This window comes from Fonsecaea erecta (genome assembly GCF_001651985.1).
Source record: "Fonsecaea erecta strain CBS 125763 chromosome Unknown Scaff3, whole genome shotgun sequence".
Lineage (NCBI taxonomy): Eukaryota > Fungi > Ascomycota > Eurotiomycetes > Chaetothyriales > Herpotrichiellaceae > Fonsecaea > Fonsecaea erecta.
The window spans coordinates 1298728-1326492 of NW_017387246.1; the positions used below are offsets into that span (position 1 = coordinate 1298728).

Sequence of the window (27765 nt, forward strand, 5' to 3'; positions counted from 1 at the left end):
ACGAAGGGGTGATGATGAAACAGAAGCAAGTCGTTGATGCCTGGAGGGGGCGGCAGGAAGATGATGACTGCGAGGTCGCGGCTTGACGCGGGGGGCATTGCAAGTGTCACCATTGCCTGCGGGGTTCACATTGATTGGCTCCAAGCGTAAATGGCTCGCTGTATGTGATTAGAACAACATGGGACCATCGAATTCGATCGAAACGGTAGAGACACAATAGTGTACATTCACACGGCTACAGTTTTGCCCGTCCTGGAATCTTCTCCCAAGCCTCTTCAAAGCCGGCCGACCTCACCCAATTCGGCTCACTTGTTTCCACCGAGTCAATTGCCATGTGGCCCAGCTTCAAGAACATGTCGCCTTTGATCGGGAAGACATCATCCTCCAGAGTCTCGAATTGCTTGCAAGCTTGCTCGCTGTGTGCAATCGCACGGACAAGCTTACTGGCATGTCCATCGTCCGGGAACTTGTCCACCCGACGGATGATTTCTGCCCAGCCGTCGCTCGGGTTCTTAGGTTGGTAGTTCTTGATTTCATCGATCAGCAACTCTGGACAGCCCCGTGACACGTACAGTGCGAGATCCAGGCGACCCTTCCATTCCAGCAGCCGACACTTGTCCTCCATCTTCAGCCAGGGCTCCTTGATGAATGCCGAGAAGAAGATGGAGCAGTTGACGCAGTGCATGTAGAAGAAGTCGAACTTGATCGCCTTGGTAGGTTTCTGTGCTGCACCCGCAAAGTACACCGAGGCATTCATCATCTCGGCCGTCTTCTGTTCCAGCTCGTCAGGCTTGACGTGCCATTGAGACGCCAATGATACCATTTCATCGGGGGCGCGGACCAATACACCGTCCCGGACTTTGTTGCCATCTTCCCAGTGAGCTGAGGTACGCAGCTTTTCGTTTGCACGAGCCTCGTGGATGAGCTGCACTAAGCTTTTCGACGCGGTGCTGGCCTTCGCGGCGTCTTCGGCGGCGTGGAGGAATTTGCCCGTCCACCCGTCATGTATTGCTGCTTGGGCGAGTGCTTCAACAATGATCGCCGGCTGCTTGAACTCGACGCCGAATCCGAGATGAATCAGGGGGTGTAGGAAGCCTAGCATCTGTCAGTATCTTGGGGCTGAGCTGACTGGTGCAACGCACCAGCAAACATTCTGTCGAGCATCCTGTCAGCATGCTCGTTCCGCGCAAACACCTGCTCATTCAAGACCTGCTCCCAGCCCTTTTCGTCGATTTCTTTCTGGAAGAAGATCTCAAAGTCATGGAAGTATTTCTCCTTGCCCAAGAACTCCTTGAATTTGTCGTGATCTGCCAGCGCTTCAACTTCTCGATTGTCTACCGGGTATTGCGGTCTTTGATAGGACTTGTTGATATCGAACGCCTTCTGGATCTCTTCGGGGGTGGCTCCCAGGGCGTAAATGCTCAGAAGGTGATGGGCGATATGGTTGTGGAAGCCGCCGGTATTGAAGTAGATATGGAACTTGTCGTGATTTTCCTGCAGCAGCTGGCTCCCGATCTTGCCAGATTCTGCGGTTATATCTGGGACATGGTAGACACCCGCGCTGGCCGGGTTCAGCTCGATGTGAGATGCCGTGGCCATTGTACGTCGGCCTGGTACTTGGAGACGCTGGAATTGACGTAATGGAGACGTTGAGTTGGTGGGACGGATTTTAGTTAATGGAACGACAGAGGTTGTCCAAGTAGAATAGGATCGGGCGAGCATCGATGCTGCATCCAACACTTCCTCATCCCACAATCATCAACACCTCCGTCTTATATAGTTATGTACTTTGTTTTTTTACGAGGCCTGTCGACGGCGGAATTCGACCCTCCGGGCAATGAGGTCAGCAGATGTATGGATTGGCCAATAGAATGCTTCGGTGACCGACGATGGGGGCAGCGAACACGAAATCCGGGGATGGTAACTGGTAGGAGAGTGTTCTACAATGCGGAGGCCATGATGGAACCGAATGGTCTCGATCTGCTGCTTGAGTAAGCCACTGTTACTCTTTCGCAAATGAGGAGTCTGTCTCGCGTTACCTTCGGCTTGTTTTCATCCCGGGTCCGTCCTCCTTGACACAATGAGACCCCTACTTCCATGTCTGCTTGCTACATAGCCCACAGTGTGTAAGTGGCAAAACAGGCTGTCAGACGAGCTACGGAAGAGGGGGCCGCAAAGTGATTTTCAAAGACCACAAATGGTCATCGCACTCATCCATCACAGAAGCACGCAAAGAGAAATGCCCACAGAGTCCTCACGCCTTGCCCTTGACCTTACTCACTCCACCATCGACAATCAAATTCTGGCCCGTGACAAAACCAGCGCCCAACAGGTATTCACACGCCTCAGTAATGTCTTCAGGCAAACCGGGTCTATTGGTTGGGTGAACTTTGACGTCGTCTTCTTCCACGGTCCAGTCCTCTCCCTCTTCATCCGCTTCGGGGTTCTCATGGGTGACCTTGATTCGCCCCGGCGACACCATGTTGACGCGGATGCCGAATGTCTGAAGGGACACCGCCATACTCTGAGTGAGGCCGAGCAATCCAGCTGTGTGATCAAATTAGTCATTGGTCTTTGAGATACTGCTCACGAGAGAGAATGGTTGGACTCGGACTTACCTTTCGTCGATGCATAGCCTTCCTGATTGGGATCCGAGATCATGGCTCGAAAACTACTGACGTGGATGATACACGGCCCTGCACTGCCGACGTTGGACCCGGGGAGTTTTTTCTTATCTTCTTGCCGTTCGACTTTCATGAAAGGAAGACATGCTTGGGACATGACGAATGGTCCTGTGAGATTGGTCTCGACGTATGCCTGCCACTTGTCCAGGACAGACTCATCGGCCATGGTCTTCCCATCTGGCCAGTAAGGGTACGAGATGCCGGCATTATTGATCAAGAAGTCGATGCGGTTGTCGAGAAACTTGGCGGCTTTCTGGACAGTGGAACGGATGTCTTCGACGCTACGGAGGTCGCACTTAGACCAAGCGACACGGTCCGAATGTTCTTTCAAGTGCTCCTCAGCAGTATGTCGGATATTGTCTTCGTTGAGGTCGAGAATGAAGATCTTATGGCCACGAGATGCGAAGTGACGGGCCATGGCTCTTCCGATGCCTGGGGAATGGTGAGCATGGTATCAGGCCAAACAATGTAAGATCAACTCGGCCAGACCGTACCTTGCCCGGCACCGCTTATCACGATTCTCGACTGGCCTTCCAACATGTTGGTTCGTTAGGTGTAGGGGGAACACCGGACAGCTGATCGACGGTCGAAAGAGCAATATGGGTTTCGACAGCTGGGTGCCTAGTGTTGTTATTCTCAAGCAGTGAGCAGCTTTCCAATAGTCTCTTCTGGACAAGACAAAGAAAATGAAGGCGATAAGTAGATGACACTCAGTTGCATCATATTTTTTTCGTATAATAGTCTTGGAATGAATTAAAATCTCCAGTGGCCGGCACGTCACTCCGTTGTATTGTCAATGACGCAGCACGCGGCGACTCCTGCCGATTTCAAAGGGTCTTGAATTGAAGCATTGTGAAGCATTGCGACAAAGTGAGATCTTTGCCCAGCGTCTCTGTGAGGGGATTATGTATGCAGCAATGGCTTCTCATGGCCAGAATGATTCAGTGCACACAACCGGCGAGCCGGATATTCTGGCTCGTTGTTCAACACGCTAGAACGCGTAGATCTGCCGCTGCACGTGTCAGTGTCCAATATTGACGCACCCGTTGCTGGAGGGGCACGTCTGTCGGATAGTGTCCAGCAGGAACAGTCATGCCGAAAATCAGAGGCGATATCAAGTAACATCCCAGAAAGCAAGTTCAGGTTGCAGTTGCAGTCGTCAGGACCCAAACAATCTGCCACTTCTGGCTTGGTCAGGAGTCAAAGACGTCATTGTCGACTTCAAAAGGTGATTGATTCCGGGAACAGAGCATTGTCAAAGCCACATCGTCGCTCTGCCCCTAGCATCAGCTGAGAGGGCAAATGCCCCCCACCGCCATCAGAATTAATCTTCGGTCGCTCTCTCTCTTCTCAGGATTGATTGCAGCGACGAGAAAGATAAACTCGAACTCCATGGCTTCAAGGCGCTATGTCCCTCAGAGCCCAGAAGGGCCGTTTCCGTATTCTCAGGAAGACCTCACTCCCAGGGAGTCAGGGAATGACACAAATTTTTATGCTGTTCCGCGGTTTGTAACACATATCGACGACAATGCCATCAACAATTTGCGCAAGTATTATGCGCAGGTCCTGTCGTGCAAAGGACGAATATTGGACTTTTGCTCCAGCTGGATCTCACACTATCCGACCGAGGTCACCAAGGCAGCGTCGTCAGGAGAAGTCGAGGTGCTAGGGACGGGCATGAACCGTGCTGAGCTGAGCAAGAATCCTGTATTGACACACTGGTCTGTGCAAGATCTCAATGAGGACCCGGAGGTACACTTACCTAGCCTGGCCGGAGGACTGTTGGACGCATCCACGTGTGTGGTGTCCATCGACTACCTTACCAAGCCAGTTGAGGTGTTACAAAGTATTCGACGACAGACTCATCAGGGAGGAAAAGTGCACCTGGTCATTTCCAATCGGTGCTTTCCCACCAAAGTGGTTGGAAGGTGGCTGAAGATCGATGAGGACGAGAGGCTCAACATGGTTGGGGACTATCTGTGGTGGAGTGGATGGCGCAATATCGAGATCCAGACGCTGGTGGCAGGATCGTTCATGACAGATCCGCTATGGGTGGTGAGAGGTGAAAAAACTGACGCCGCCGACTGAGAGGTTGAAAGGGGGTGGAAGGAAGGCGCAGGGAGACTGAGGGAAACGGGAACACCATTCCCCTCGGGGCACTCTCTCAGGTGCTCTGCCCAGGCTTCCCCTACCTAGGAACCCAAGTACACGTCGACCTTAGGGTACCCTAGGTAGGCAGGGAGGTAGGTCCTCGACGGACCTTCCAGCGCAAACAGAGTGGCCCTTCTTCATCAGGCATCAGGCCCCAGTCATCATTCATCACTCAAATCCCTCTTTGGGTCATTGAGCCTTCGGTCACACGCATCTTCCTCCCCTAAAGACTATTTCCCCTACCACGTGCCTGATGAGTCTTGAAAGATTCAAATCATCATGTACTTGTCTCCTCTTCCTAATCTTCTCCCGTATCTTTTCCTCGTCCTCTCCGGCCGTCCTACTTCACCGCTACCATGTGGTTGCTAATACTGTAGCTTACAAGCCCTCTCCCTTCCTCTTAATCAATGGCCGTCGTATTGTCGTCCTCGTGCCGAGCTTCTATTTCTTGAATATGTTGTTGAACCATCTTCTCCTGGGCCTTTTTGGGCTCTGGGCCATCTACTTTTTCCTTCTCAAACTCATCCTCTTCAAACTTGTCCTCAACATTATCTTGCCACTCGTCATCCGACACCTCCTGATCCCGAGTCTCCCAGACTGTGTCCGTCCATACGCCGAGCGCGCCCTGAAAAAATGCGACGAACACTGCTACTCTATTCCCCTAGAGCCCAAGGGCCCTAGCAACCGTGGCGTGTGCCGCACTGCCATGGTCCTTTCCCGTGTTGTCGATCGTGATGTGGTTCCAGACATCCTTGACCTGGCCGAACTGTGGAATGAAATTCATCTGGCATCAAGAGTGGACCCAGAACCTTTCAAAGTCACTGAGCGAGAGCACGGTATCAACGGTCACAAATCAGGCGCGGTCTACCTTGAAGCTGAAATGCCAGCTACCTTGCCACCCAAAGCACTGCGTTCCCTTATATTCAATGTCAGTTCTTGTGACCAAGGTCACAGTAATGACCTGCAGCATGTCGGGACATACACAAACAGCAAGACATGGTTTGAAGTCAAGATCTCTTCACCTGACGCACACAAGAGATCTTTGTCTCCTGTGGAAGGCTCACTCGAGCCACAAATGAAAGCAGAGCCTGTCTTCAAGTTTCCGCCAAGAAAGATAATCACGAATATTCATGCGGGCCAGGAGTTCAAGACTCATACAGTCACCTGGTCCTATAACGATGAAGATGAAGACATCGGAAAGCTTATCAGAGTCATGGGCGCTGGTTGGAGAGTTGCCATCACGGTATGGGGACTATATCCAAACTGGGACAACTATGTTCAAAGCGCCAGGATTGACTGCCGGGTTCATACCGTCAGAAAGATGTGAAAGCCTTCATGATCTAGGTCTTACCTGGACTGGAGACAGCTGCACGTTTCCAACCCCCCCTTTCAAGATAGACTTGATACAACTGACACTTGGTGTAGAGTTCCACGACTTCACCCGTGAAGGTCTTTGCGTGAGAAAACGTCACCCCTGTGACCTTCTGCGACATGACATTTCGATTTCATTGTATTGATAGTCAGAGCTGTGCAGCATGATCATGGCTGTAGGGGAAGACAAGACAAAGGACAAACAAATGTTGGGAGTCCAGTGCTTTCACAACTCACACTCCTTTGGGCAACAGCAGGGTTGGAGAGAAAATGCTGGGTGAGGGACTCAGGTGCTGACAGGAACGGTGGAGGGTAATGCTGAGGGCGTACACGAGGTGATATCGCTAACGACGGTCATGAGGGCGACATAGGCTGTCGCCAAAGGAAGCTTCACTATGAGGCGGTGTTTAAAAAATGGTACTCTCCTCTACAGATGATTTCCGGTTTCACTCACATTCACCCAGCTTGTTATGCTTCGGTTAACCTCGGCTATCTCGCACTGGCACTTTTCCCCCCTTTGAACCCTCAGCCTCGTCCCTGAGAGGGAACTACCACCACAAGAAGCTTTGGAAGTAAGCAAGCACCTGATCGCCGATACTCATCCAGCTTTCGGTAGCGTGGGGATATAGTATATAGTTTATCCCTTTCCCGGCTCAGTGGCGCGTGTCCATGGTGAAGTGGAGTGGAGTGGAAGGAAGTCGTGATTGCATTCCTAGTCGCGGTAGTTCAGACAGTGCATGCTTCGTGGGGGGAAGAGAGAGAGAGACAGAGAGGCAGAGGGTGTGATGGTCAACAGCTATTGTGTATGAAGCCCTGTTGTTACAAACCATCTTGCCCGTACCCTCTAGCGATACAGTCTCGCACGGAACTGCGAGCGGGACAAATCGTCAAACTGACTGCATCCATATCATACTCAGTCGTAGACTCATAATTCGTTCAACCTGGCCACGCCCCGAGGAACAACTTTTTCTTTCCCAGACTTTCAACGCCTTCAAAACCGCATATCAGGTGTTCGGTGGTTGCAACAGATCCAATCCTTCGCTCATCCCGCTTGCGTCCACATCTCTTCTCCCTCTGACCTCTCGAACCAGCCCCTTCGCTTCTTCAACCTCATACCCATCCATGCACAATTCCTCGGCCAATCTCTCGGCACGGTCCAAGTCCCCTTTTTTCACACACCAGCGGGCGAGCCACAGGCGTGCTTTGGAGGTTGTAGCAGTGGTACCGGTGCCAAAGCCATCAACTCCACTTCCACCTCCACCATCCGCACTAATATCGCCGACATTTTCGACGTCCGAGAGTGACGGTGATGACCCTGACGGCGACGAAGGGGATGCAGAGCGCGGGGACATGATTTCCGTATCGTCATCAGCGCCGGCGGTCTCCTGCCCGGCGTCCAACTCCATCTCTGCTCCACCCTGCGCACGCATTTGCGCTGCTCTGGCTCGGCGTTCCTCGGCGGCGGCGCTCTTCCTATCTTCTTTCCGCTGACGTCTGCGAAGGGATTTCTCCGCTTTGAGAACACTCATGTGACTTCCACCAGTTTCCTGCGCCACACAGAGTTCCATGTACTGAACAGCCTCTTTCTCGCCTTCTTCGCCTCCACGCCGTTCGCACAGGAGGGCGATTTGGTAGAGGGTTTCCGGATCGAGAAGTCTGCGGGCGGGCTTCTGTTGGTTTGATTTCGTCTGGGAAGTGGAGTGTCCGCGTTTTGTGCCAGACGTCAAATTGCTTGAAACACTGCTGCTTGCATTGAAACTTGACTGCACCGAAGTGGACTCTTCAAAATACGTTCCTGCAACAAGAGCACGCTTGAGAGCTTTGATCGCTTGATCCAGGCGGTCCATTTTCGCGTAACAAGATCCCACGGCTTGCCACATTTTGGGGTCATACGGTCTCAGTCCGGCGGCTCGTTGGTAGTAGAACAACGCATAAAAGCCCATGTCGAGGACCTCATACGCTTGACCCAGGCCGTACCAAGCACGATAATCCTTGCGATTGACGTCGACAGCCCGCCGATAGCTTTCGATGGCGGCGTGTGTGTTTTTTAACTCGATATACTCATGGCCCATCAAAGTCCACGCCGACAGGAAGTTCCTGTCCAGTGTCAGGGCGCGGCGGAAGTACATGACTGCCTTCTCGTGCTGGGAGCACAGAGAGTAATAGTTACCCACCACGCAGCAAGTTTCGGGGCGGAATTTGTCGACGGATGTAGCAAGATGGGCGAGAAAGGCAAGTTTCGGCCGATCCGCCATAACGTACAAAATGTTGGAGTAGTGGTCGAGCCCATCCAGACGATGAGGGTGAGCTACCAGCAACTCCTGGAATATGGATGCAGAGGACTCGTATTCTTTCGCGTGGTAGTGGCTGAGCGCAAGTTGCGTGAGTAAAAATGTGGAAGTTGGAAAGTAGTTCAGGAGAATACGGAGGTAGTTCAAGGTCGTGGACTGGTCGCTGGTCGAGAACAAGTCCACGGAGGCGTAGGCCTGATACATGATGCTCATGAGGTTTTGGGGTAGGACGGAAGGAGAAAGCTGAGAATTCAAGTCATCGATCGACGAGAGTAAGGTCGCCAGTTCCTCCCAGGCACCCCAGTGGTAGGGGTTGAGTCGCACAGACCGGAGAAGCCATTGCTGCGCAAGTTGTTCTTGTCTCGACTTGGCGAGGACGGTACCGTACAGATATTCGAGCCATCCTTGAGATCGCTTGAGTTGTGGATCGGCGGCATCTCGCACTTGGAAATATGCTTCCAGTCCTCGTGCCAGTGCTGGAAGTTCCCTATTGACCGTTTGTCCGCCATCGGCTGGACCGAGAACCATTTCACTTTCTTCATCCTTGCGCTTCTCTCCAGCAAGATATCGGGCATACAGCGCAAGAAACAGGGACTTTTGACTGAGTCGTGGGTACGGACTGCTTGTCGTTGTTGTACCGCTCTCCTTGGATTTCCCCTTTGTCCGAGATGGAGTGGAAGCGGGCGTCCGCTTTTTGGGCTTGTCGAAGATCGCTAGGCCGCCAGCTGGGATGGCCGGAGGTAGGAAGACCGCTGTACATCTGTCAAACTCTTTGGTGTCGAAGAATGCTTTCGCTAGCAGATATTTTGATGCCTCCTTGGCCTCCAATGCCGCCTCTTCAGGGTCATCATAGCTGGTTGAGAGCAGACGATAAGAGGACTGAACATTATCTGTAGCTTGCGTAGGAGAGTCTCGAAATGGATCGTCGTCTTCAGGGAGAGAATCGAGCAGTTCCGCTGCCCTAGTACACCAGTCAGTGCCTGATTTCTCTTGGGTGGCTGTGTCGTTTACCATTTCGCTGACTGGTATAAACATCGTTCAGAGCATTTGATAGAGACTTCTGTCAGCCTGTCTCTCAACTCCGACACTACTTCAGCGTCAAGTTCGCCCACCGAGCCGAGACTCTCGTTGTGCCGTGGTGCAACCATGCTGTGCCGAGGGGCATTTGAAGCATGAGGGTGTTATAAGCGCTCGAGGCACAAATAGGGGGAGGGGTGTTTACCAGCCAACTTCGGGGCCACACAGGACTGCGGTATAGTTGTGTTCACTGCGTTGAGACTGACATCTTCATAATTTGGTTGCAACGCGTTGTGGAAGGCGCAGATACGCGACTCGCCGTATGGACCACCGTAGCGGAATCCCGCCCTACTACAAAGCTATACACCTAACAGTAGCTGCTTAGCATCTCCATTCTTGTTGAAAGAGTCGAGTATTTTGTGGCTTGTTGGACGTTTCTGTACACTTATCTTTCTTTGGTCCTTTGAATATCCGCTTCATTAACAGCCTCATCGTACAGATTGTCTCGAGGCTCGGTCCCAGTTTGTTATCAATCATGGACATCAAACAGCTGTTCTTACTCCCCGAGAACAAACCAATCTCATGTGTTGAGATGCATACGTGCGGCGAACCTACGCGAATTGTTATCGGCGGATACCCAGACTTACATCATGGAACGCTGCTTGAACAGCGAGCTGAAGCGAAAACCAAATATGACCACATCCGAGAACGGGTTTTGCTGGAGCCTCGTGGGCACTATGACATGTATGGCGCCATTCTTCGACCGAAAACAGAGCTCACAAACAGTGGCGAAGCTGATATCGGTGTTCTCTTCATGACCAACGATGGCTATTCCACAATGTGTGGTCATGCCACTATTGCGTTGGGACGTTTTCTAGTCGATACTCATGACCTCGACATATTCCCGAGAAGAAATCAGATACGTTTCAATCCTCACACTCGGTATGCCGTCCTCAACCTTCATGCTCCATGTGGGCTGGTGGAGGTCTCCGTACCTACCAATGAAACTGGTTCGGCATCGGACCCTCAACGTCCTGTCTCCTTTGTGTCCGTTCCCTCTTTTGCAACAGGGGTCAACATCGCAATTCCTATACCTGCCCATCTACGTTGGCCGGAGCTCCAAGGTAGCCGAACGGAGGTTCAGGCGGGCTTCGCGTATGGCGGAGCATTTTATTGCATTGTCGCAGCCACGGGGCTAGGATTCGCTAATGGCTTGAAAGCAGTCGACCTAGAAGCACTGAACCGTGCCACACGGGGTCTCAAGTCAGCCATACTGGACAATCCAGGTCTCGCGCGCTACTACGAGCATCATTCTGAGCCCGAGATGTCCTTTCTGTACGGAGTCATTGTTACGGACAAAATGGACGTGCAACATGACGCGGTGTCGGGTTCCGAGCTGGGGGTCTGCTACTTTGCTGCCGAAGAAATTGACCGGTCCCCCACCGGAAGTGGAGTGGCTGCTCGTGCAGCACTCGCATACCTTGATGGGACTCGCGAAGTGAACGCGTCGTGGGCATATCATTCATTGGTCTCAAGGCTTGGGATTGGTCCGCCCTTTATCGGGACGATTGTAGAGGGAAAGACGGATGTCAAAAAGACTGAAGACGTGCAAGTCAGAGTCAAGGTCGAAGGCCATGCTTACTACACCGGCTTCAGCACGTTCTCGGTCGAGAAGGAAGATCCACTGGGAGACGGTGGGTTTGCTTTCCGAAACCTAGGTGTCGCCTGAACATGTTGAAGAACATCAAGGCCACAATGGAAGCCAATTCGAGACTTCGGTCGGACATGACCTATCCCAGCTATCTAGATAAAACACACACTTGTGGGGGCAAGTGTGCGACAGCTGTAGATATATTCTACGGTGGATATTTGGCTCATCATGTGCAATGAGTTCGGCCGGGTATTTCCGCCACCGGCGTCATCTTTCAAGCCCAGGAACATTTTGTTCTTTCTGCGCCTTGAGATCAAGGTCATTTCGTGCCCCAGACGAACAAAATCTCCTGTCCTGTTAAAATCACAGACAGAGTGGCACAAATTCTCATGTGTGGCGAACAACTCTAATCCCCAACAAAGATGGCTTGAAAGCAAAAGTGTACAGACAGTGCGCACTCCTCATGAACAACAACCACGCTCTACAACAAAGCCGCCCAACATGTCAACGTACTGCCACAGTGTCACAAGAAACATGTGTTCAGGTGGACTGACACCACAAATAGGAACCGCTACTCGTCTCTGAACCGGCGCACCGCCCCAGCATCTTCCACCCTCTTCCAAGACTACCCCGGCTCGCGCCCATCCTCCTCATCTTCCGGGCAGAGACCCAGCAGCTATGCCTATCCCACATCACAACCCGCAAGTTCCTCGTCTCCCTACCTGACACCCTACTCCTCCACAAACGGCCACAGCACGCCTCAACGGCCCTCGTCGGGGTTCCGTCCCGCGACGCCCAACTCCAAGGGTCAATATTCTGCCGCTGTCCTTGAGGAACTCGAGTCTCAAAATGAAATCACACAGACCACCCTCCTGAGTCAAAAAGTCTCCCAGCTCAAGTCACTCACGGTCGCCATCGGTGATGAAATCCGCGACTCCTCCCAGCTCGCGCAGACCATCAATGATTCATTTGAGAACACGGGCGTGAGGCTCCGGGGCACGATGAGGAGGATGTTACGCATGGCCGAGCGGACAGGGGTGGGCTGGAGAGTGTGGCTGATATTTTTCATCGCCGTCTGGGCTTTGTTTGCCTACGTGTGGCTGTTCTGAGCAGGAAAAGACCTGACTCGGTGGGTTTGGGTAGAGAGGGCAAAATAACAGACGTTCAGTTTTGTCGCGCCATGTACAGCACAGCGCCCTTGACTTGGAACTGGGCGAGCCGATCTAGGACTCAATGGAAGGCTTCTGCAGCGCCGATCCGCCTCATGTCACGCCATATGAAAGGAATCCGGAGAAGAGACACGAGCCGGCACGCAACCTCCTTTGAAAACGACATCACATCGGGACCTTTTCTCAAATCCAAACTCCAAAACCCAGATCACCTCCGGACATTCTCGGCTTTGCCAATCTACCCTCCTACGAATTATCTCAGAACCGCCTTCATTCTGAACAGCGACCCCTTTTCCCGCCCCTTACCGCCTTACCAAACCCACTGAGCTGTATATAATACCACCACACACTTTCTACTTTCCACTTCACCCATTCCCGTTTTTCTTCTTCTTCTTCTTCCCCTCACCCCAGGGCCGCAACAACACGGGGCACGGTGCAGGACAGGTGCCGGCCGGCCGGCCGTAGAGCAAGGCGTTATTGGAGCGGAGCCAATTCGGAGCGACTTGATTTCCGTTGATTTTGTTGCCAAGGGATATATCACGCAGCGAGAACCAGGTAGGCAGACAGGCAGGCACGCAGGCAGGGACAGAAAAGTAAATAAATAATGAGTTTTCTTGTAACCCTTTTGATCACTATTGAAGTGGTTGGTATACATTTCCATCCCGAATATGTGCTCTCACGAGTAGTGATATCGGAGCCACCCCATCTTTTCGTGTGGCGATACTTGTGTGTCCGGCTCTCCCGAGTAGCCTTCGTAATGTAATGCACTCAATACGAGTTGATTAGGGAGAACGAGACGAACTAACTACCTAATGCTCCGAACAACCACAGGGTAAAAATGATAGGTCTCTTGGGAGCAAAACACCCTTTTGAGGCAGCGTGGATTCTGTGCCAACAAAAAGCCACACACCCAAACACACACAAAGACCACCTTGAATCAGAGCTCCTCATAGGAAATTCCAGATTCTGAATACGTACCACAGCATGCTTGCTTGGTGTACAGTCCTCTCCAAACCTGTACTGGGATTTATTCTCCTCGTCTCCGTCCCCCCAGAAACCGCCCGGTACGTCTCATCCTTCCCCTCTGGTCTTGACCTTGACTTGACGATCCGTCACCCGCATTCGCATTCGCGTTCGCGTTCACAGGCGTTTCCCAATCCAGTGCTGCTCCACCCGGCTGGTCCTGAGCGCGAGCAGAACCGGCACGCCCAGGATGTGGAGACGGGGTGAACAGTCCACCACTTGAGGCACCACCGATGGTAGCCTGCGCAGGGCCGGCGCCCGTGGTGTCGGGATCGACATTGTTTCTTCTCCGCGTTGCACGTTGAAATAACGTTCTCCTGGCACTTCCACTCCCTCCGACCACTGCTGCTGCTGCTCCATCGAGCCAGTTGCGCGCCGCGGCCGCGCGACTTGGGCTTCGATTGTTAGTTTCATCTGCTTCAGCTCGGGCTGCACCGTTCCTGCCCGTAGTCTCTCGCTCACCCATCCGGCCAGCAGGCGCCCCTCTCAAATTCTCGGGGCCAGTAAATGGGTCAGGTGTATCCAGTTCGAGGTCGGTGTCGGCTTCTTCTTCGTCAATGTCAAGGGGACTATCGAGCATCGCTGGCGTCTGGTTGAGGTGAGGTCGCGTAGTTGGGAGACCGGGATGGTAATGGCGCTGCCGATTGCCCGATACGATCCTTGCGGCGCGTGAGGCAGCGTCGGGAGTTGGCCTGGCGTGGACTCCACGCCGGGTGATTATCTCTCCATGTGTCTGGGGTGAAAGAGAAGGTCCTGTTACCCATGGCCCGGAGCTGCGAGGAGGTCGCAGATTCTGAGTCTGTGCCATTCCACTTGTACTCGGGCCTGCACCCTGACCGGGAAGGATGGAGATATCCATCTCACTCTCCTCGAGTTCTGTGTCCGTATGTTCCCAGACTTCCTCGTCTTCTGCTTCGGGAACATCGTCATCTAGATCATGCTCCACAAAGGCAGCATTGCTGCTCCCGGTAGCGTGTTCGTCAAAGATCTCGTCTCGATCGAGCATAGCTGCCGTTAAATCTTCAGCATCACGCTCATCGTAACCATATTCGCTTCCTGGCATGGGGAGACGCACGCCAGCGACTGTCGCATGCCTCCCAGCTGTGGCGCGACCTGGAGGTTGACGATGGCTGGGATACGGATGAGGTAATTGTTCTTCGTCGTCCGTGTCTGGTTCCCGACGTGTGTCGTAGACCCAATTTCCATCTGCGCCCGGTGGCTCAGGCGACATTGGCTCGTCATCCTCGTCTTCGTCGTCCTGGTCATCCGCATCAGGAATGTCGTCGTCGAGATCGGCTTGCATCGCTTCGTCATCTTCGTCGCCATCGCCATCCTCGATACCATCAACATCTTCCTCCTCACTTTCTAAATCCCCCTCCCCATCCAGGTCCACCTCATCAGCGTCTGGAATATCTTCATCCAGATCCCGCTCCGCTTCCTCGATCTCACCCTCTCCCATCTCGTTGAGCCTCGCCAGTCTTTCCTGCTCCTCGGTCTCCAGCGCCAACCTTTCCTGGAGTTCTACCTCTCTCAGTTGCCTTTCGACTTCCTCCCTCTCAACCTCTTCTTCCCGTCTCCCCAGCATCGTCTTGGCACACCCAGCTGGCTTAAGCCAACTATAGCCATACATAGCGATGGCCATTTTCCGCTGGGAGATGATTCGTTCATCAGAAGAAAGGGCGAGGAGCGTGTTATTCCTGTTGTTGATGTTTGCATGGTGGGGTTTGGGACGGCGAGAGGACGAGGGATGCTGGTGAAGAGATTGATGCTGGTAGGATGGTGACGACGAGGTTTCGGATGATGAGAATGAAGTGGTGAGAGGCGGGAGCAGTGACGCTGGTGGGGGAGGTAAGAGCGGGAGTGAACATGTCAGGAACATTGTGAGCAATATCGATTGTAGCGGACTGAAGTGATTCTAGATTGAGATTCAGGTGTGTGTCCTGAGTGGTGTGAGACGCGTCGACGCCTACGTGGTTGGAGTAGTTGACAGGTCGTTTTGAGCATAGAATTTCTCTCCCAGATTGATGGTTTCCTTTACTGTAACTGTAGTTCGGGCCTTCTTTGTGCCGCGATGCAACATGTGCTAGTTGGAGATTGAAGAACGCGTCGCGATTGAATCTTTAGTTTGTTATATTTTATCCACCATTGACCGATAAAACTCAGCCCAGCAGACTTCTGCTTGTGGCAAAGTGTAAGATTTGACTTTGGTGTTGCTGCGAGCGAAAAATGTCCCCCCAAAACAAATGATGTGGACGAGGCCGAGTAAATAAAGAGACATGGTTGAGATATTTTGTTAGCACGAATATTAAGAGTTGGCGCCAATATAACCTTATGATGTTAACGCAGCGCAGACACCAATAAGACATCGCGAGAATCACTTTAACTATGGATAGCGCCACTCTTATTTTCTCACTCATGTCAATCGATTTGAGGGAAGGCATGTCGTATTTTCATTTGCAGGGAGGCCGTCTCTGGATTGACCCTGACGGCTCGGTGAGATACCCGAACATGTCGTCAAAACTCTAGGATAATCTGGCTCGCCGACCTAGAAGGGCCCAAAGTCTCGTGGGCGTCACAACCAAGCACAGCAATTGAAGGGAAGGACACTATTCAGTTATGTATTTTGTTCTGCTATCTACCTGTGGCTGATATTGATACATTTCCATTGGCAGTCTGCAGCACTCCTTTTCGATCTCTTTCGAATGCGCACAAACATTCAACATTTCATTTACGCCCTGACGTACTTTCCCCCTCAAAAATCCAAAATTGCGGGAAGGGAACATACATGTCTGCACCCTCGTAGCGTCAAAATGCCTCGCACATCAAAGAAACATAGGAACCAAAAGGCATGACCCGTTGCAGATTCCATCGGTCATCTCATCTCGCGTCTCATGCTCCGAAAAGCGCTCATCAGGGTATCTCGCATACTAGCTGATTACGCTCGCCATGCCAAATCGTGAAAGAAAGATAGAAAAGCCGCCCCATGTCACTTTTAGTGTTCACTTGGTGCATCATGGTGTCATACGCAACCATTAACGTCGGTTGATCATCAGAGAAATCATGCAGCGACTTTTATTTCGGGACCTCGCTTATAGTTTTCGGCGGCCTGCGCCATGTCGCCGTGCTTGTGAGCCTTCATCTCTTGGGGAGTGGGGACGGCGTCATGCTGGGCTCGTTGAACAATGCCACCAGTGACGGGAAGGATGGATCCTGTGCCCATGAGGAAGCTGTCCACTTGTCGAGCACATTGTCGGCCCTCATTGATACCCCATACAATGAGAGACTGGCCGCGTCGGCAGTCACCCGCGGCAAACACACCCGGAAGGTTGGTGTTGTACATGTTCTTGGGTGTCTTGATGTTCTTGCGTGGATCAAGCTCCACTTGGCCTTCGAAGAGACGGTCGTCGGGACCGAGGAAACCCATCGACAGGAGCACCAGATCCGCTGGGAAATATTCCTCGCTTCCCTCTCTGGGTTTCATGTCCCAGCCACCAGTTGCACTCTTTGTCCAGTCCACACGGGTGGTGTTAATGCCAACTACGCGTCCGTCCTCGACCACGAAATCTTTCGTCATCACACAGTATTCACGAGGATCTTTGCCGTAGTGTTGCTTGACTTCGGTATGACCGTAGTCCACACGGTAGATTCTTGGCCATTGAGGCCATGGGTTGTCGCGAGCACGTTCTGGTGGAGGCTGGGGCAAGAGCTCGAAATTCGTAATGGATTTGGCTCCGTGGCGGAGGGACGTGCCGATACAGTCATTGCCTGTATCACCACCACCGATGACAATAACGTGCTTGTCTTTGGCGCTGATGTAGTGACCATCACCCAACTGCGAGTCAAGCAAGGACTTTGTGTTTGCGTGCAAGAATTCCATTGCAAAATGGATACCTTCGGCTTCTCGGTTTTTGATCTTGAGGTCGCGAGGAACTTGCGCCCCGGTAGAGATCACAACCGCATCATTGCTCTGACGCAGCGATTCAAGGGTGACCTTCTCGCCCGGACCAACCATTACCCCTGTCTCGAATTTAACGCCCTCGTCAGCCATGAGATCAACTCGTCGTTGGACAATTCGCTTGTCGAGTTTCATGTTCGGGATGCCGTACATCAACAAGCCACCAGCACGGTCGGACTTCTCATAAACCGTGACAAGATGCCCGACACGGTTTAGTTGGTCAGCTGCGGCGAGACCTGCTGGGCCAGACCCAATGATAGCAACCTTCTTGCCGGTTCGTTCTGTGGGGGGGTTAGGCACCATCCAACCCATCTCGAATCCTTTGTCGATGATGGCGCATTCAATGGACTTGATGCCCACCGGGTCTTCGTTAATACCCAAGACGCAAGCTCCCTCACAAGGAGCGGGGCAGACACGCCCAGTGAACTCGGGGAAATTGTTGGTCATCAACAGGCGATTGAGAGCATCCTTCCACTGCGAAGCGAATACCAGTTCGTTCCATTTCGGGATGATGTTGGAGATGGGGCATCCAGTGTCTGACTGGCAGAACGGGACGCCACAGTCCATGCATCGAGCGGATTGGTATTTCAGTTCGTCCTCGTTCAGACGTGAAGAGAGCTCGGCCCAGTCCTTGACCCGAGTCTTCGGGTTGCGGTATTTTTCGCTCCGACGAGCATACTTCATAAAACCGCGAGTCTTGTCAAGAACCAAAGCAGCCTTGTGCTTGGCCTGATCTGCATCACCATTAACACCTTCCTCGATATCGAGCATGCTCGCCTTCTTCTGCTTGGCCTCTTTCTCTGCAGCGATATCGCGCTGTTCTTGATGAAGGTTGCGGACAGGGTTGCCTGGTAATATTGGCAGAGGATATTCTGCTTTCTTTGCCTCCTCCGCTTTCTTGGCCCGCTCCGCCAACACCCTCTTGTAATCAGTGGGCAAGATTTTGACGAAGCGTGGCAGGGCACGATTAAATTCGAGCAGGATACGAGCTGCCAATTCCGATCCAGTATAGTGGTGATGGTCCTCAATCATACCTCGTAGGAACGCAATCTCCTCTGGCGTTTCGACGCCAGAGACTTCCACCATTTCCATATTGATCTTGGAGTGGAAGTCTTGGTTCATATCGAGAACATAGGCGATTCCGCCCGACATTCCAGCTGCGAAGTTGCGACCAGTACCACCGAGGATAACAACGCGGCCACCGGTCATATACTCACAACCGTGGTCACCAACACCTTCGACGACCGCATTGGCGCCGGAGTTTCGTACTGCGAAGCGCTCAGCAGCGACACCTCTGAAGTAGCATGTACCGCTTGTGGCACCATAGAGGCAGACGTTTCCGATCAGGATGTTCTCCTCGGCTTTGAAAACAGCACTACGAGGAGGGTAGATAATCAGACGACCGCCGGACAAGCCCTTACCAACGTAGTCATTGGCGTCGCCTTCTAATTCGAGAGTAACACCTGGCGCGAGGTAAGCACCGAATGATTGACCAGCGGAGCCTCGGAGGTTAACGTGGATGGTGTCCTGAGGGAGACCGGTTTCGCCATAGCGTTTGCTGATTTGATATGACAATGTGGCGCCCAATGCACGGTCGGTGTTGACAATGTCTGTCTCGATACGACAGGGCAATCCCTTCTCCAGAGCAAGCTCGGATTCTGAGATCAGCTTGTTGTCCAAGCGGGTGTGCAATTTGTGATCTTGCTTTCGGACGTTGTAAGTCGCAACGCCGGGCCGGATAGAGTGCGCCGGCGTGAGAATAAGCGAGAGATCAATATTCTGGGTTTTGTCCGTACGGAGATCCTCGCGCACCTTCAGGAGCTCTGCACGCCCGACCATCTCATTGACCGTCCTCAACCCAAGTTGAGCCATGATTGCACGCAGTTCGTTCGCGATATAATAGAAGAAATTGATGACGTGCTCCGGGGTACCTTGGAATTTCTTGCGTAGGACAGGGTCCTGCGTAGCAATACCAACGGGACAGGTATTCAAACTACATATATCTGTTAGCACGTTCCAAAATCAAGTGGGAGGGGCAATTGGCCGTACTGGCACTTGCGCATCATAATACAGCCCATGGCAATCAAAGGCGTCGTGGCGAAGCCCCATTCTTCAGCACCCAGCAGGCAGGCAATCGCAACATCGCGACCAGTTCGGATCTGGCCGTCGGTTTGTACAATGACACGACCTCGGAGATCATTCAGTACCAACGTTTGGTGGGTCTCAGCAAGACCGAGTTCCCATGGAAGACCGGCATATTTGATACCAGTCCATCTTGAGGCGCCAGTACCACCGTCATGACCAGAGATCAAAATGTGGTCAGCCTTGGCTTTTGCGACACCTGCCGCGACAATACCGACGCCGACCTCAGACACGAGCTTGACGGATACTCTAGCTCGAGGGTTGGAACACTTGAGGTCGTAAATCAATTGCTTGAGATCCTCGATTGAGTAGATATCGTGGTGGGGAGGCGGAGATATGAGACCCACGCCGGGAGTAGAATGTCGAGTGCGGGCAATTGGCTCGGAGACCTTGTGGCCCGGCAACTCACCTCCTTCGCCAGGCTTTGCGCCTTGAGCCATCTTGATCTGAAGCTCGTCAGAGTCCGCCAGGTAGTTTGACGTGACACCAAATCGACCAGACGCGATCTGTTTAATGGCAGAGCGCATGGAGTCACCATTTTCCATCTTCAGACTTCGTTCTGGATCCTCGCCGCCTTCGCCGGTATTGGACTTGCCACCAAGTCGATTCATGGCGACGGCGAGTGTGGAATGTGCCTCCATCGAAATGGAACCATAGGACATGGCGCCTGTTACGAAACGTCGCACAATCTCCGTCCACGGTTCAACCTGATCAATTGGCACAGGAGCACGCTGCTCAAAATCGAAATCAAGTAAGCCACGGAGAGTGCAGTTCTTGATCTGCTCGTATTCTGAGAGGGAATAAGCCTCGTATGACTTGTCGTTCTTGGTTCTGACCGCATCCTGGATATTTGCGATGCTGACCGGGTCATTGATGTGAGGCTGGCCACCATCTCGCCAGTGATACTCACCAGATTCCGCCAAACCGGGAATTTCTCTGACGTGTCGAGATGGATATCCCTTCTCATGCAGAGCAAAGGCATCTTGAGCGATGAGTTCAAAGGTCATACCACGCACACGCGTAGCAGTCCCAGCAAAACATCTGTCAACGACGGTGTCATCAATTCCAAGAGCTTCGAAGATCTGTGCACCTTTGTACGACTGCAAAGTCGAAATACCCATCTTACTCATGACCTTCAGGATGCCACCGTCACATGAGGCTTTATAGTTCGCAATGATTTGTTCATCGGTCAATTTCTTCTTAATCAGTCCTTGCTGGTTCATCTTGAGGATGCATTCCATAGCGAGATACGGGTTGATACCATCAGCACCATAACCGACGAGCACGCACATGTGGTGCACTTCTCTTGCCTCCGCTGTTTCGATAATGAGGGCCGCTCGAGATCTCCACTTGTTTCGAACCAAGTGATGATGAACCAATCCAGTGGCCAGGAGCGTAGACACGGGGACTCTATCCTCAGAAGTAGCTCGATCGGATAGAATGATGACCTTGTCGCCTTGGTCAACTGCCCTTGTCGCTTCATCGCAGATGTCGTCGAGGGCCTTCATGTAGCCATCAACGCCTGACCATTTATCGAAGGTGATATCAATTGTTCTGACAGTCCACGCCGGATTGTATCGATCAATGTTCTTTATGGCGTTGAACGTCTCGGTCTCAAGAATTGGCGAAGGAAGCAGAAGACGACCACACTGGGACTCGTCCATCTCCAAGAGATTGCCTTGAGGCCCCACGTAACACTCCAGAGACATGACGATTGCTTCCCGAATCGGGTCAATCGGGGGATTGGTCACCTGGGCGAAGAGTTGTCTGAAGTACTCATACAAGAGTCGAGGTTGCTGTGCAAGGCATGCGAGGGGGGCATCATTTCCCATTGAGCCGAGGGCTTCCTTGGAATCAGCGGCCATAGGTCCAAGCAGCAAACTGACCTGCTCGAACGAATAGCCAAAGGCCCGAAGTCTTGGATCCTCTTGAATGGTCGACTCTGTTAGCTTGTAACTCAAGTCGAGCTCCTTTGCCAGCGCCTCGTAAACCTGGGGCATCTTCATCAAGTTCTTGTTAAGCCATTCCTGGAAGGGCTGTCTATTTGCAACGGTCGCTTTAAGTTCAGCATCGTCAATGATCCGGCCAGCCTGAGTATCGACCAACAGCATCTTTCCTGGCTGCAGGCGGCCCTTGATGATCACACGTTCTGGCTCGATGGCAATCGTGCCAACTTCCGAAGCACAGATAATCCTATCGTCGTCCGTCACGTAGTAGCGGCAAGGTCTGAGGCCATTTCGATCCAAGTTGGCACCACAGTATCTACCATCCGAAAATGTAAATAGAGCGGGCCCGTCCCACGGTTCCATCAAGCAAGCAGCGTATTCGTAGAATGCCGCTTTGGCGGGATCGATAGCTGGGTTACCCTGCCATGCTTCGGGAACCATCATCATGACAGCTTCGGGCAGAGACAGAACTCTGTTCATGACCAAAAGCTCCAAGACGTTGTCAAAGGCGGCGGAATCAGAACCTCCATCTTCGACGATGGGGAAGAGCTTTTCTAGGTCCTCGCCGAATAAATCAGAGTTCAAGACGCCCTCGCGCGCTCTCATCCAGTTCTTGTTACCTCTGAGCGTGTTGATCTCGCCATTGTGAGCCAACCATCGGAGCGGCTGTGACCGATCCCAAGATGGAAACGTGTTGGTGGAGAAACGAGAGTGCACCAGAGCAAAGTGGCCTTCGTAGTCCACCGAAACAAGGTCGTGGAAGTACTGGTATACCTGGACCGGAGCCAACTGTCCCTTGTAGACAATGTTTCTGTTGCTCAGGGAGCAGACATAGAACCATGGCTTCCACCGCGGATCGTGCGAGACAGTCTTTCTAAGGATGTACAGTCTCCGCTCGAACTCGACGTCGTCAAACTGCTCGGGGTCGGTGACTTCAGGCTTATTGCCAGTGCCATACGCGGACGCCAGGACGACGAACGGTTGCAGAATGATGGGCTCCCGCGACAGGGCCGCGGGTCCGAGCAGAGTCGAGTCTCGAGGGACTTCTCGCCAGCCCAGAGTGCGCAAACCAAGTGACTGTGCGACCTCTTCGAAGCTGAGGGTGGCATGTTTCAGCATCTCAGTGTCGGGTTTGAAGAAGAGGTTTCCAGCTGCATATTGGCCGAGAGGCGGTAGCTCGACTCCGACCTCGCGGGCAAAGTTCTTGATGAAGAATTTGTGGGGAATGGAGGTCATGACACCGGCACCGTCGCCATCTCGTGCATCTGAGCCCACGGCACCCCGATGGGTCATGTTGCACAGAAGGTTCCGCGCTGGCAGATGTCAGTCATAAGGCTCATTGACAGCCTTGGACTTGAACTTACCATCGCTAATGATCTTGTGGCTCGCCTTGCCCTTGATATTGCTAGAATGTTTGTCAGCAACCCAGGTCTTCCGAACAGCAAATCCTCTTTGCGGGCAGATCTTACGCAGCAAAGCCTACACCGCAGGCATCTTTCTCAAGGCCAGGGTCGTACAGGCCTTGCTTCTCGGGCAAAGCCTCACCCCAGCCATAGCCCTTGTCGGGCTGGTATGGAGTGTACTCCTCCTGGACCTCTGATGTATCGATCTCTTGCTTTCTTCGTTCCTCGGCTACTGAGCCCATCCTATGGTCGACGAGCGACGGTGGGCTTTGAAGGAAAGTCTGAGAGGAGGATCGGGCAATAAGTGCTGTCAGGTCGACGATTGAGTTTGGTGTGTGCTGATGAAGGGGAAACGCAGCACCAGGGCTGGCTGTTGGATGGTCTGTTGTCTGGCAGCAAGGAGGCTGTCTCTCTGTATGGTGAGCTCCAGCACCTGCAAGATGTGCGGAAGAGAGCTGTCAGGTCAAGGCAGTGTCGAGCTGGAAGCAGAGTAGACAGGAAGACAAAATGAGTCGAGGGTGGACGAGAGGAAGAAAAGAAGAATTTTGGGTCAGGCAATGCCGTCCAGCAAGCAAAGGTGTGGGGTTGATTTTCGAAGGTGCAGAACTTTCTGCTCTCGTCACTTAGCGTAAGTCTGCGAGGGTGAATTAGCCACTGCAATATTGGATGACCGGGAAGGGTGACCGTGGAAGGGTGATCCAGCATGTGGTGATGCCGGCAATGGGAAGGCCACCTGCACTCCGATGGGATTAGAGTCGAGGATCTGGTTGACAAAGCCGGTGATTGTTCTGGCAGAAAAAAAACTTCACCTCAAAGCAAAGGCCGATTCTACAGCAACAATGTGCAGCAAACAGCGCCAGAATAAGCTGGCAGCACCATTCAAGGTGGGGAGAAGCCCCAAGATTGTTAGTGGGGGGGAAGGACGCTCGGAAGGCAGCTGCAGTTGTGCATCATGGGCAGCTTGTTCTGGGGCATCCGATAGGTGCCATGGCGTTATCCAGCCAACCTCTCCATCATGATGCATGTGCTGATAAGAACCGCGCCACCCAATCACCAGCTTTGCTTTTCCACCACATTACATCTTTGAATCTCAAGCTGTCGAAAAATTTTTGGCCGCAACCGGCGCCCTCCTCCTCCGCCCATCTCCAGTGCACTGACTGGTGCCACTGGGGCCACTGTTTCTCATACCTAGGTAAGCTTGACCTCCCAGTTCCTGTGTGTCATAGCCCTAGTTGCAACTCCACCTGCAACGAGTCTAGACGCATCAGATTTCCCCCATATGCTCCTGCTCCTCGCTTACATGCCAGGCCAACTAGCGGCGACAGGCGTGAAGTGCGCTGCTTTCCCTCAACGGCCTTTGCCGCGAATCTCTCAGACGACCCCCGGAGCGCCTTGTACCACAAACACCGGCACACCTGACAGTGAAAATTCCTCTTCCGGCATTGCCCGGTTCATGACCACAAGGAAAAAGAAAATTCTCCCGCCCTGGCTTCCTGCCAGGAGAGAAGATCCTACTGGAATAGTCACGGGCTTCTGCCAATGTACAAGATGTTTGTCGGGAAGGGATTTGTTTGCCGTAAAAAGTGCACACGCCCTGTTGCCATTAGCAATGCGAAATTCGCGAGCGTTGTCACGAGCTTCTCTCCAAGAGCTTTCAGGGATGGAACGGGGTTGTTATCCCTCCTCCCTGCTGTAACTATCCATGACCTCCTGCTGCTAGGAAAATGCACCCCACGCTGGGGGGCCGTCGCCAGCTGGTGACATGCACAAGGAGATGGCTGATCAGGTTGCATCAGAAACTCTCCAGCCGAAGCGACCCAGTGCCATGTGTGAATTTTCCTGGCGAACTGGGTATATTTTTGCTCTGGTACCATGGCACCATGGTCAGCAGCAAGGTCGCAGCGGAACCACCAGTCAGATCTCGGATGATTTGGTTTACTCACCCCACCATCGACAAAGCAGTCGACTCTCAATAGCCTAGCAACCAATCAACATAGCCGAACCAAGCGTGGAGATATCCATGCTGATTTGGCCGCCCAAGTGTCTCTTGCCCGGCAGCACTAAAGTCGCCCATCCGAAATCGGACTCGGTGCTGGCCCTTCTCCCCTGTTCCTGGGCAGACCCTGCATGCAGAATGAACACATCCCAACCCCTCCAAAGCTCGAGCCGCATTGGAATTCCGCCTTGTTCATTGGTAGATCTGAAGACCATTGGTGGGCCCCTGACAGCTTTGCCTTTTCTTTGTGGAGCTTCCAATGGTTGTGGTTGTCCTTTGCTGTCACCGTCTGAATGTGGAAATGTTAATATTATGGGCTTAAATACAGGTTGGAAAATCTTCGGTCAAATTTCCTAGCCTTCATGTTGGTACTTAAAGAGCTTGGTTGTCCGGCGGGTTGCCTTGGGTGGATTCTGCTTGCCGTTTCACCACAGCCCTTGCACTCGAATGAATTGCGCCCAATGTGGCTCGATTCGGGTATGGCGGGTTGGCTGGCAATTTGATGTGTCCACGAAATCAGATTCCATCACTCGGTGTGCCTGAAGTCCCCTTTGTGGTCGGGGACATTCGGCCTCAGGGATTCCGGCCCCTAGAACTTCGCAAAGATCGCCCATTCCCGCTCGAGGAGGCCAGGATGGCCGTGCTTGCTATGGTAATGATTTCCAGCGGAGTGTTTGCACTGGGCCAATCTTGCTCCATGGTAAAGAGGGAGAATCATCGATTAGTACCCGATTGTTGCGACGGCCATATCCCCTGCGATGGATGCAGCCTTCATCTCGGACTGCTCTCGAGTCACTACATCAGGCGCATACGGTCGCACATGAAGCGGTCGGGTTGGATACACGAGTGGCTGGCTTGCTGCAGGAGGAGGCCGGAACAGAGAGCTATGTTTACAAACATCAGGTTGTGGCCTCATGGGATGTGGTTACTAAGAAGGGAACCAAAGCTCAAGGATTATGCGTCTTATGAGATGATGAGATGATGCGGTATTTTATGGGGATAGACTCTAGACGTATACCGGTATACTATAGGCGCTTTGCCAGGTCATGTTGGCATCTTTCTCGCTAATCGCAGTCGAATATTGTTCGCCAAGCCCTTCGCATTGTGGGCGCAAGGAGAAATGTTTCTCCGCATTGATTTTTCGCGTCTGCATGTTTGGCGCGTCAGCAACCACCTTCCCCAGATCAAACAACTGCATGCATCCAGAACTGAGTACCGAGTAGGCCTCGAAGCACAGTTTACCTCCTCTATGATCGCGCAAACATCTGCTGAAGTCCTCCCCGAACACCAATATCTCAGCCTTCGCAATGAGTTTGTTCGGATCCTCCACTGCTAATCAGGCGCAGCCCGCACAACCTTTCACTTTCAACCTGAGCAATCCGTCCTCAAGCCAGCCGGCCGCTTCAACGTCCACATTTGGCCAACCACAGACGCAACAACAACAACAGAGCAGTCTACCAAGTTTCAACTTCGGCAGTCAAAAATCGCAGCCTCAGCAAACAGGTGGCCTGTTCGGCAGCTCTACACAGACTCAGCAGGGTGGCGGTTTATTTGGAGCCAGTACGCAACCTCAGCAGCAGGGTGGAGGGCTGTTTGGAGCCAGTACGCAGCCTCAACAACAGTCTGGGGGCCTCTTTGGCACATCACAATCTCAGCAACAACCGGGCGGGCTATTTGGCGCTCCAACCCAACCCCAACAACAGAGCGCATTCGGGCTTGGTCTGTCACAGCAGCAGCAGCCGCAGCGACCTCTCGACCAGACGCTGAGATTCGGTCAATCACAACAGGGGCAGCAACCAGGGGCGCAGTCACTATGGGAGGAAGGACGCGGCTTGAATGTCTTCAGATCAATACCTGTACAGATGAACATTGTCAAGAACAAATGGGATCCAACCAGTCTGTCTTCCCCGCTGCGGACATACCTGTACCAGCATGTGGAGAGTGAGACAGACGCACTGAAATACCGCCCGGGGCCAGGAGAAGATGAAGACAAGTGGGAAGAAGCAGTTTCCAAAAGACCGGGACCTGACTGGGTACCTCTTCTAGTCCAAGGATTCTTTCAATTGGGGCGGAAGGCTCAAATACAAATGGAGGCCGTTCAGAGATGCAACATGATGCTGCAAGAAATAAACACCTCACTCGACGTCCAATTGGACAAACACCGCCAAAACGTGGCTACACGACTTGAAGAATGCAAGAGAAGACAGGCAGCTGCAGCTCAGCGGACACTGGCACTGGCGGTTAAAGTGCAAATCCTGCGCAATCGAGGCTATGTGATGGACAATGCCGAAGAGGAATTAAAAGCGAAACTGGAGAAGCTGCAACGCGAAGTCTTTGACCCCTCTCTGAATGCCCGAGAGCAGGAGGTCTGGGCGAGGATGTTGGGGATTCGAGAACGCGCAAAGAGACTAAAGTCTGAGATGGAAAAGCTTGCACCAGCGGCTTCTGCTAGTGGGGAAGACACAACATTGGATGAGGAGACGATCAAAGCCGCCAGAAAGGTAAGTACCTCTGACCGTGACGCAGCCAACCCGCTGAATGAGTCTGATCAATGACGAACGAATTCGCTAATTCTCATGGACTTTGCAGACACTAGAAGCCTACGATATCCAACTACGACATCTGCAGAAAGAACTGGAGCTTGTGCAGCAAGAGTTTGACGAGTGGGAAAAGATTTCCAGAGATAGAGACAATGATGTCCCTCGGCGGAGGTGATCGAAAGAGAAGGGGTTCGAACAGATTGGGAGCAAAATGTGTGTTACAGAAAACCCGCCCACAGAGGTTGAGGCTTTCAGAGGCGTTGCAGGGTTTGTACGGGAGAGCCAGGGCGAGGCAAAGCAACAACATCTTGAATAGTAATTGTTGACTGTCATTTGGAATCCATGGATTGAGAAGATGTTGTCTGTATTAACGCAGATGCTCGTGCGAACGAGAAGTTCGACAGTCCCAGCTGTTCTTTTGCTGGG

The 27765-nt window shown here is 52.6% G+C and overlaps 10 protein-coding genes across 10 annotated transcripts; 5 read left to right on the plus strand and 5 right to left on the minus strand.

The window, feature by feature from the left end:
• Positions 1-235: 235 nt before the first annotated feature.
• On the minus strand, positions 236-1599 carry AYL99_03714 (hypothetical protein; the record flags this gene model as incomplete). Its single annotated transcript, XM_018835228.1, has 2 exons — positions 236-1095; positions 1143-1599. 2 exons carry the CDS (start codon positions 1597-1599, stop codon positions 236-238), a joined length of 1317 nt encoding a protein of 438 aa, XP_018694878.1.
• A 655-nt stretch (positions 1600-2254) lies between these two features.
• On the minus strand, positions 2255-3224 carry AYL99_03715 (hypothetical protein; the record flags this gene model as incomplete). Its single annotated transcript, XM_018835229.1, has 3 exons — positions 2255-2547; positions 2619-3116; positions 3179-3224. 3 exons carry the CDS (start codon positions 3222-3224, stop codon positions 2255-2257), a joined length of 837 nt encoding a protein of 278 aa, XP_018694879.1.
• Positions 3225-4076: 852 nt separating this feature from the next.
• On the plus strand, positions 4077-4772 carry AYL99_03716 (hypothetical protein; the record flags this gene model as incomplete). Its single annotated transcript, XM_018835230.1, has 1 exon — positions 4077-4772. The coding sequence occupies one exon, from the start codon at positions 4077-4079 to the stop codon at positions 4770-4772; it is 696 nt and encodes a 231-aa protein (XP_018694880.1).
• Positions 4773-5289: 517 nt separating this feature from the next.
• On the plus strand, positions 5290-6162 carry AYL99_03717 (hypothetical protein; the record flags this gene model as incomplete). Its single annotated transcript, XM_018835231.1, has 1 exon — positions 5290-6162. One exon carries the CDS (start codon positions 5290-5292, stop codon positions 6160-6162), a length of 873 nt encoding a protein of 290 aa, XP_018694881.1.
• A 1048-nt stretch (positions 6163-7210) lies between these two features.
• On the minus strand, positions 7211-9645 carry AYL99_03718 (hypothetical protein; the record flags this gene model as incomplete). The annotated part of the gene is made up of 2 exons (XM_018835232.1): positions 7211-9458; positions 9509-9645. 2 exons carry the CDS (start codon positions 9643-9645, stop codon positions 7211-7213), a joined length of 2385 nt encoding a protein of 794 aa, XP_018694882.1.
• Positions 9646-10049: 404 nt separating this feature from the next.
• AYL99_03719 (hypothetical protein) lies at positions 10050-11243 on the plus strand (the record flags this gene model as incomplete). The annotated part of the gene is made up of 1 exon (XM_018835233.1): positions 10050-11243. One exon carries the CDS (start codon positions 10050-10052, stop codon positions 11241-11243), a length of 1194 nt encoding a protein of 397 aa, XP_018694883.1.
• A 423-nt stretch (positions 11244-11666) lies between these two features.
• On the plus strand, positions 11667-12274 carry AYL99_03720 (hypothetical protein; the record flags this gene model as incomplete). Its single annotated transcript, XM_018835234.1, has 2 exons — positions 11667-11674; positions 11731-12274. 2 exons carry the CDS (start codon positions 11667-11669, stop codon positions 12272-12274), a joined length of 552 nt encoding a protein of 183 aa, XP_018694884.1.
• Positions 12275-13361: 1087 nt separating this feature from the next.
• AYL99_03721 (hypothetical protein) lies at positions 13362-14999 on the minus strand (the record flags this gene model as incomplete). The annotated part of the gene is made up of 1 exon (XM_018835235.1): positions 13362-14999. The coding sequence occupies one exon, from the start codon at positions 14997-14999 to the stop codon at positions 13362-13364; it is 1638 nt and encodes a 545-aa protein (XP_018694885.1).
• Positions 15000-16415: 1416 nt separating this feature from the next.
• AYL99_03722 (hypothetical protein) lies at positions 16416-23045 on the minus strand (the record flags this gene model as incomplete). Its single annotated transcript, XM_018835236.1, has 4 exons — positions 16416-19305; positions 19362-22713; positions 22765-22805; positions 22870-23045. 4 exons carry the CDS (start codon positions 23043-23045, stop codon positions 16416-16418), a joined length of 6459 nt encoding a protein of 2152 aa, XP_018694886.1.
• A 3061-nt stretch (positions 23046-26106) lies between these two features.
• On the plus strand, positions 26107-27514 carry AYL99_03723 (hypothetical protein; the record flags this gene model as incomplete). Its single annotated transcript, XM_018835237.1, has 2 exons — positions 26107-27300; positions 27389-27514. 2 exons carry the CDS (start codon positions 26107-26109, stop codon positions 27512-27514), a joined length of 1320 nt encoding a protein of 439 aa, XP_018694887.1.
• Between the last annotated feature and the right edge of the window lie 251 nt (positions 27515-27765).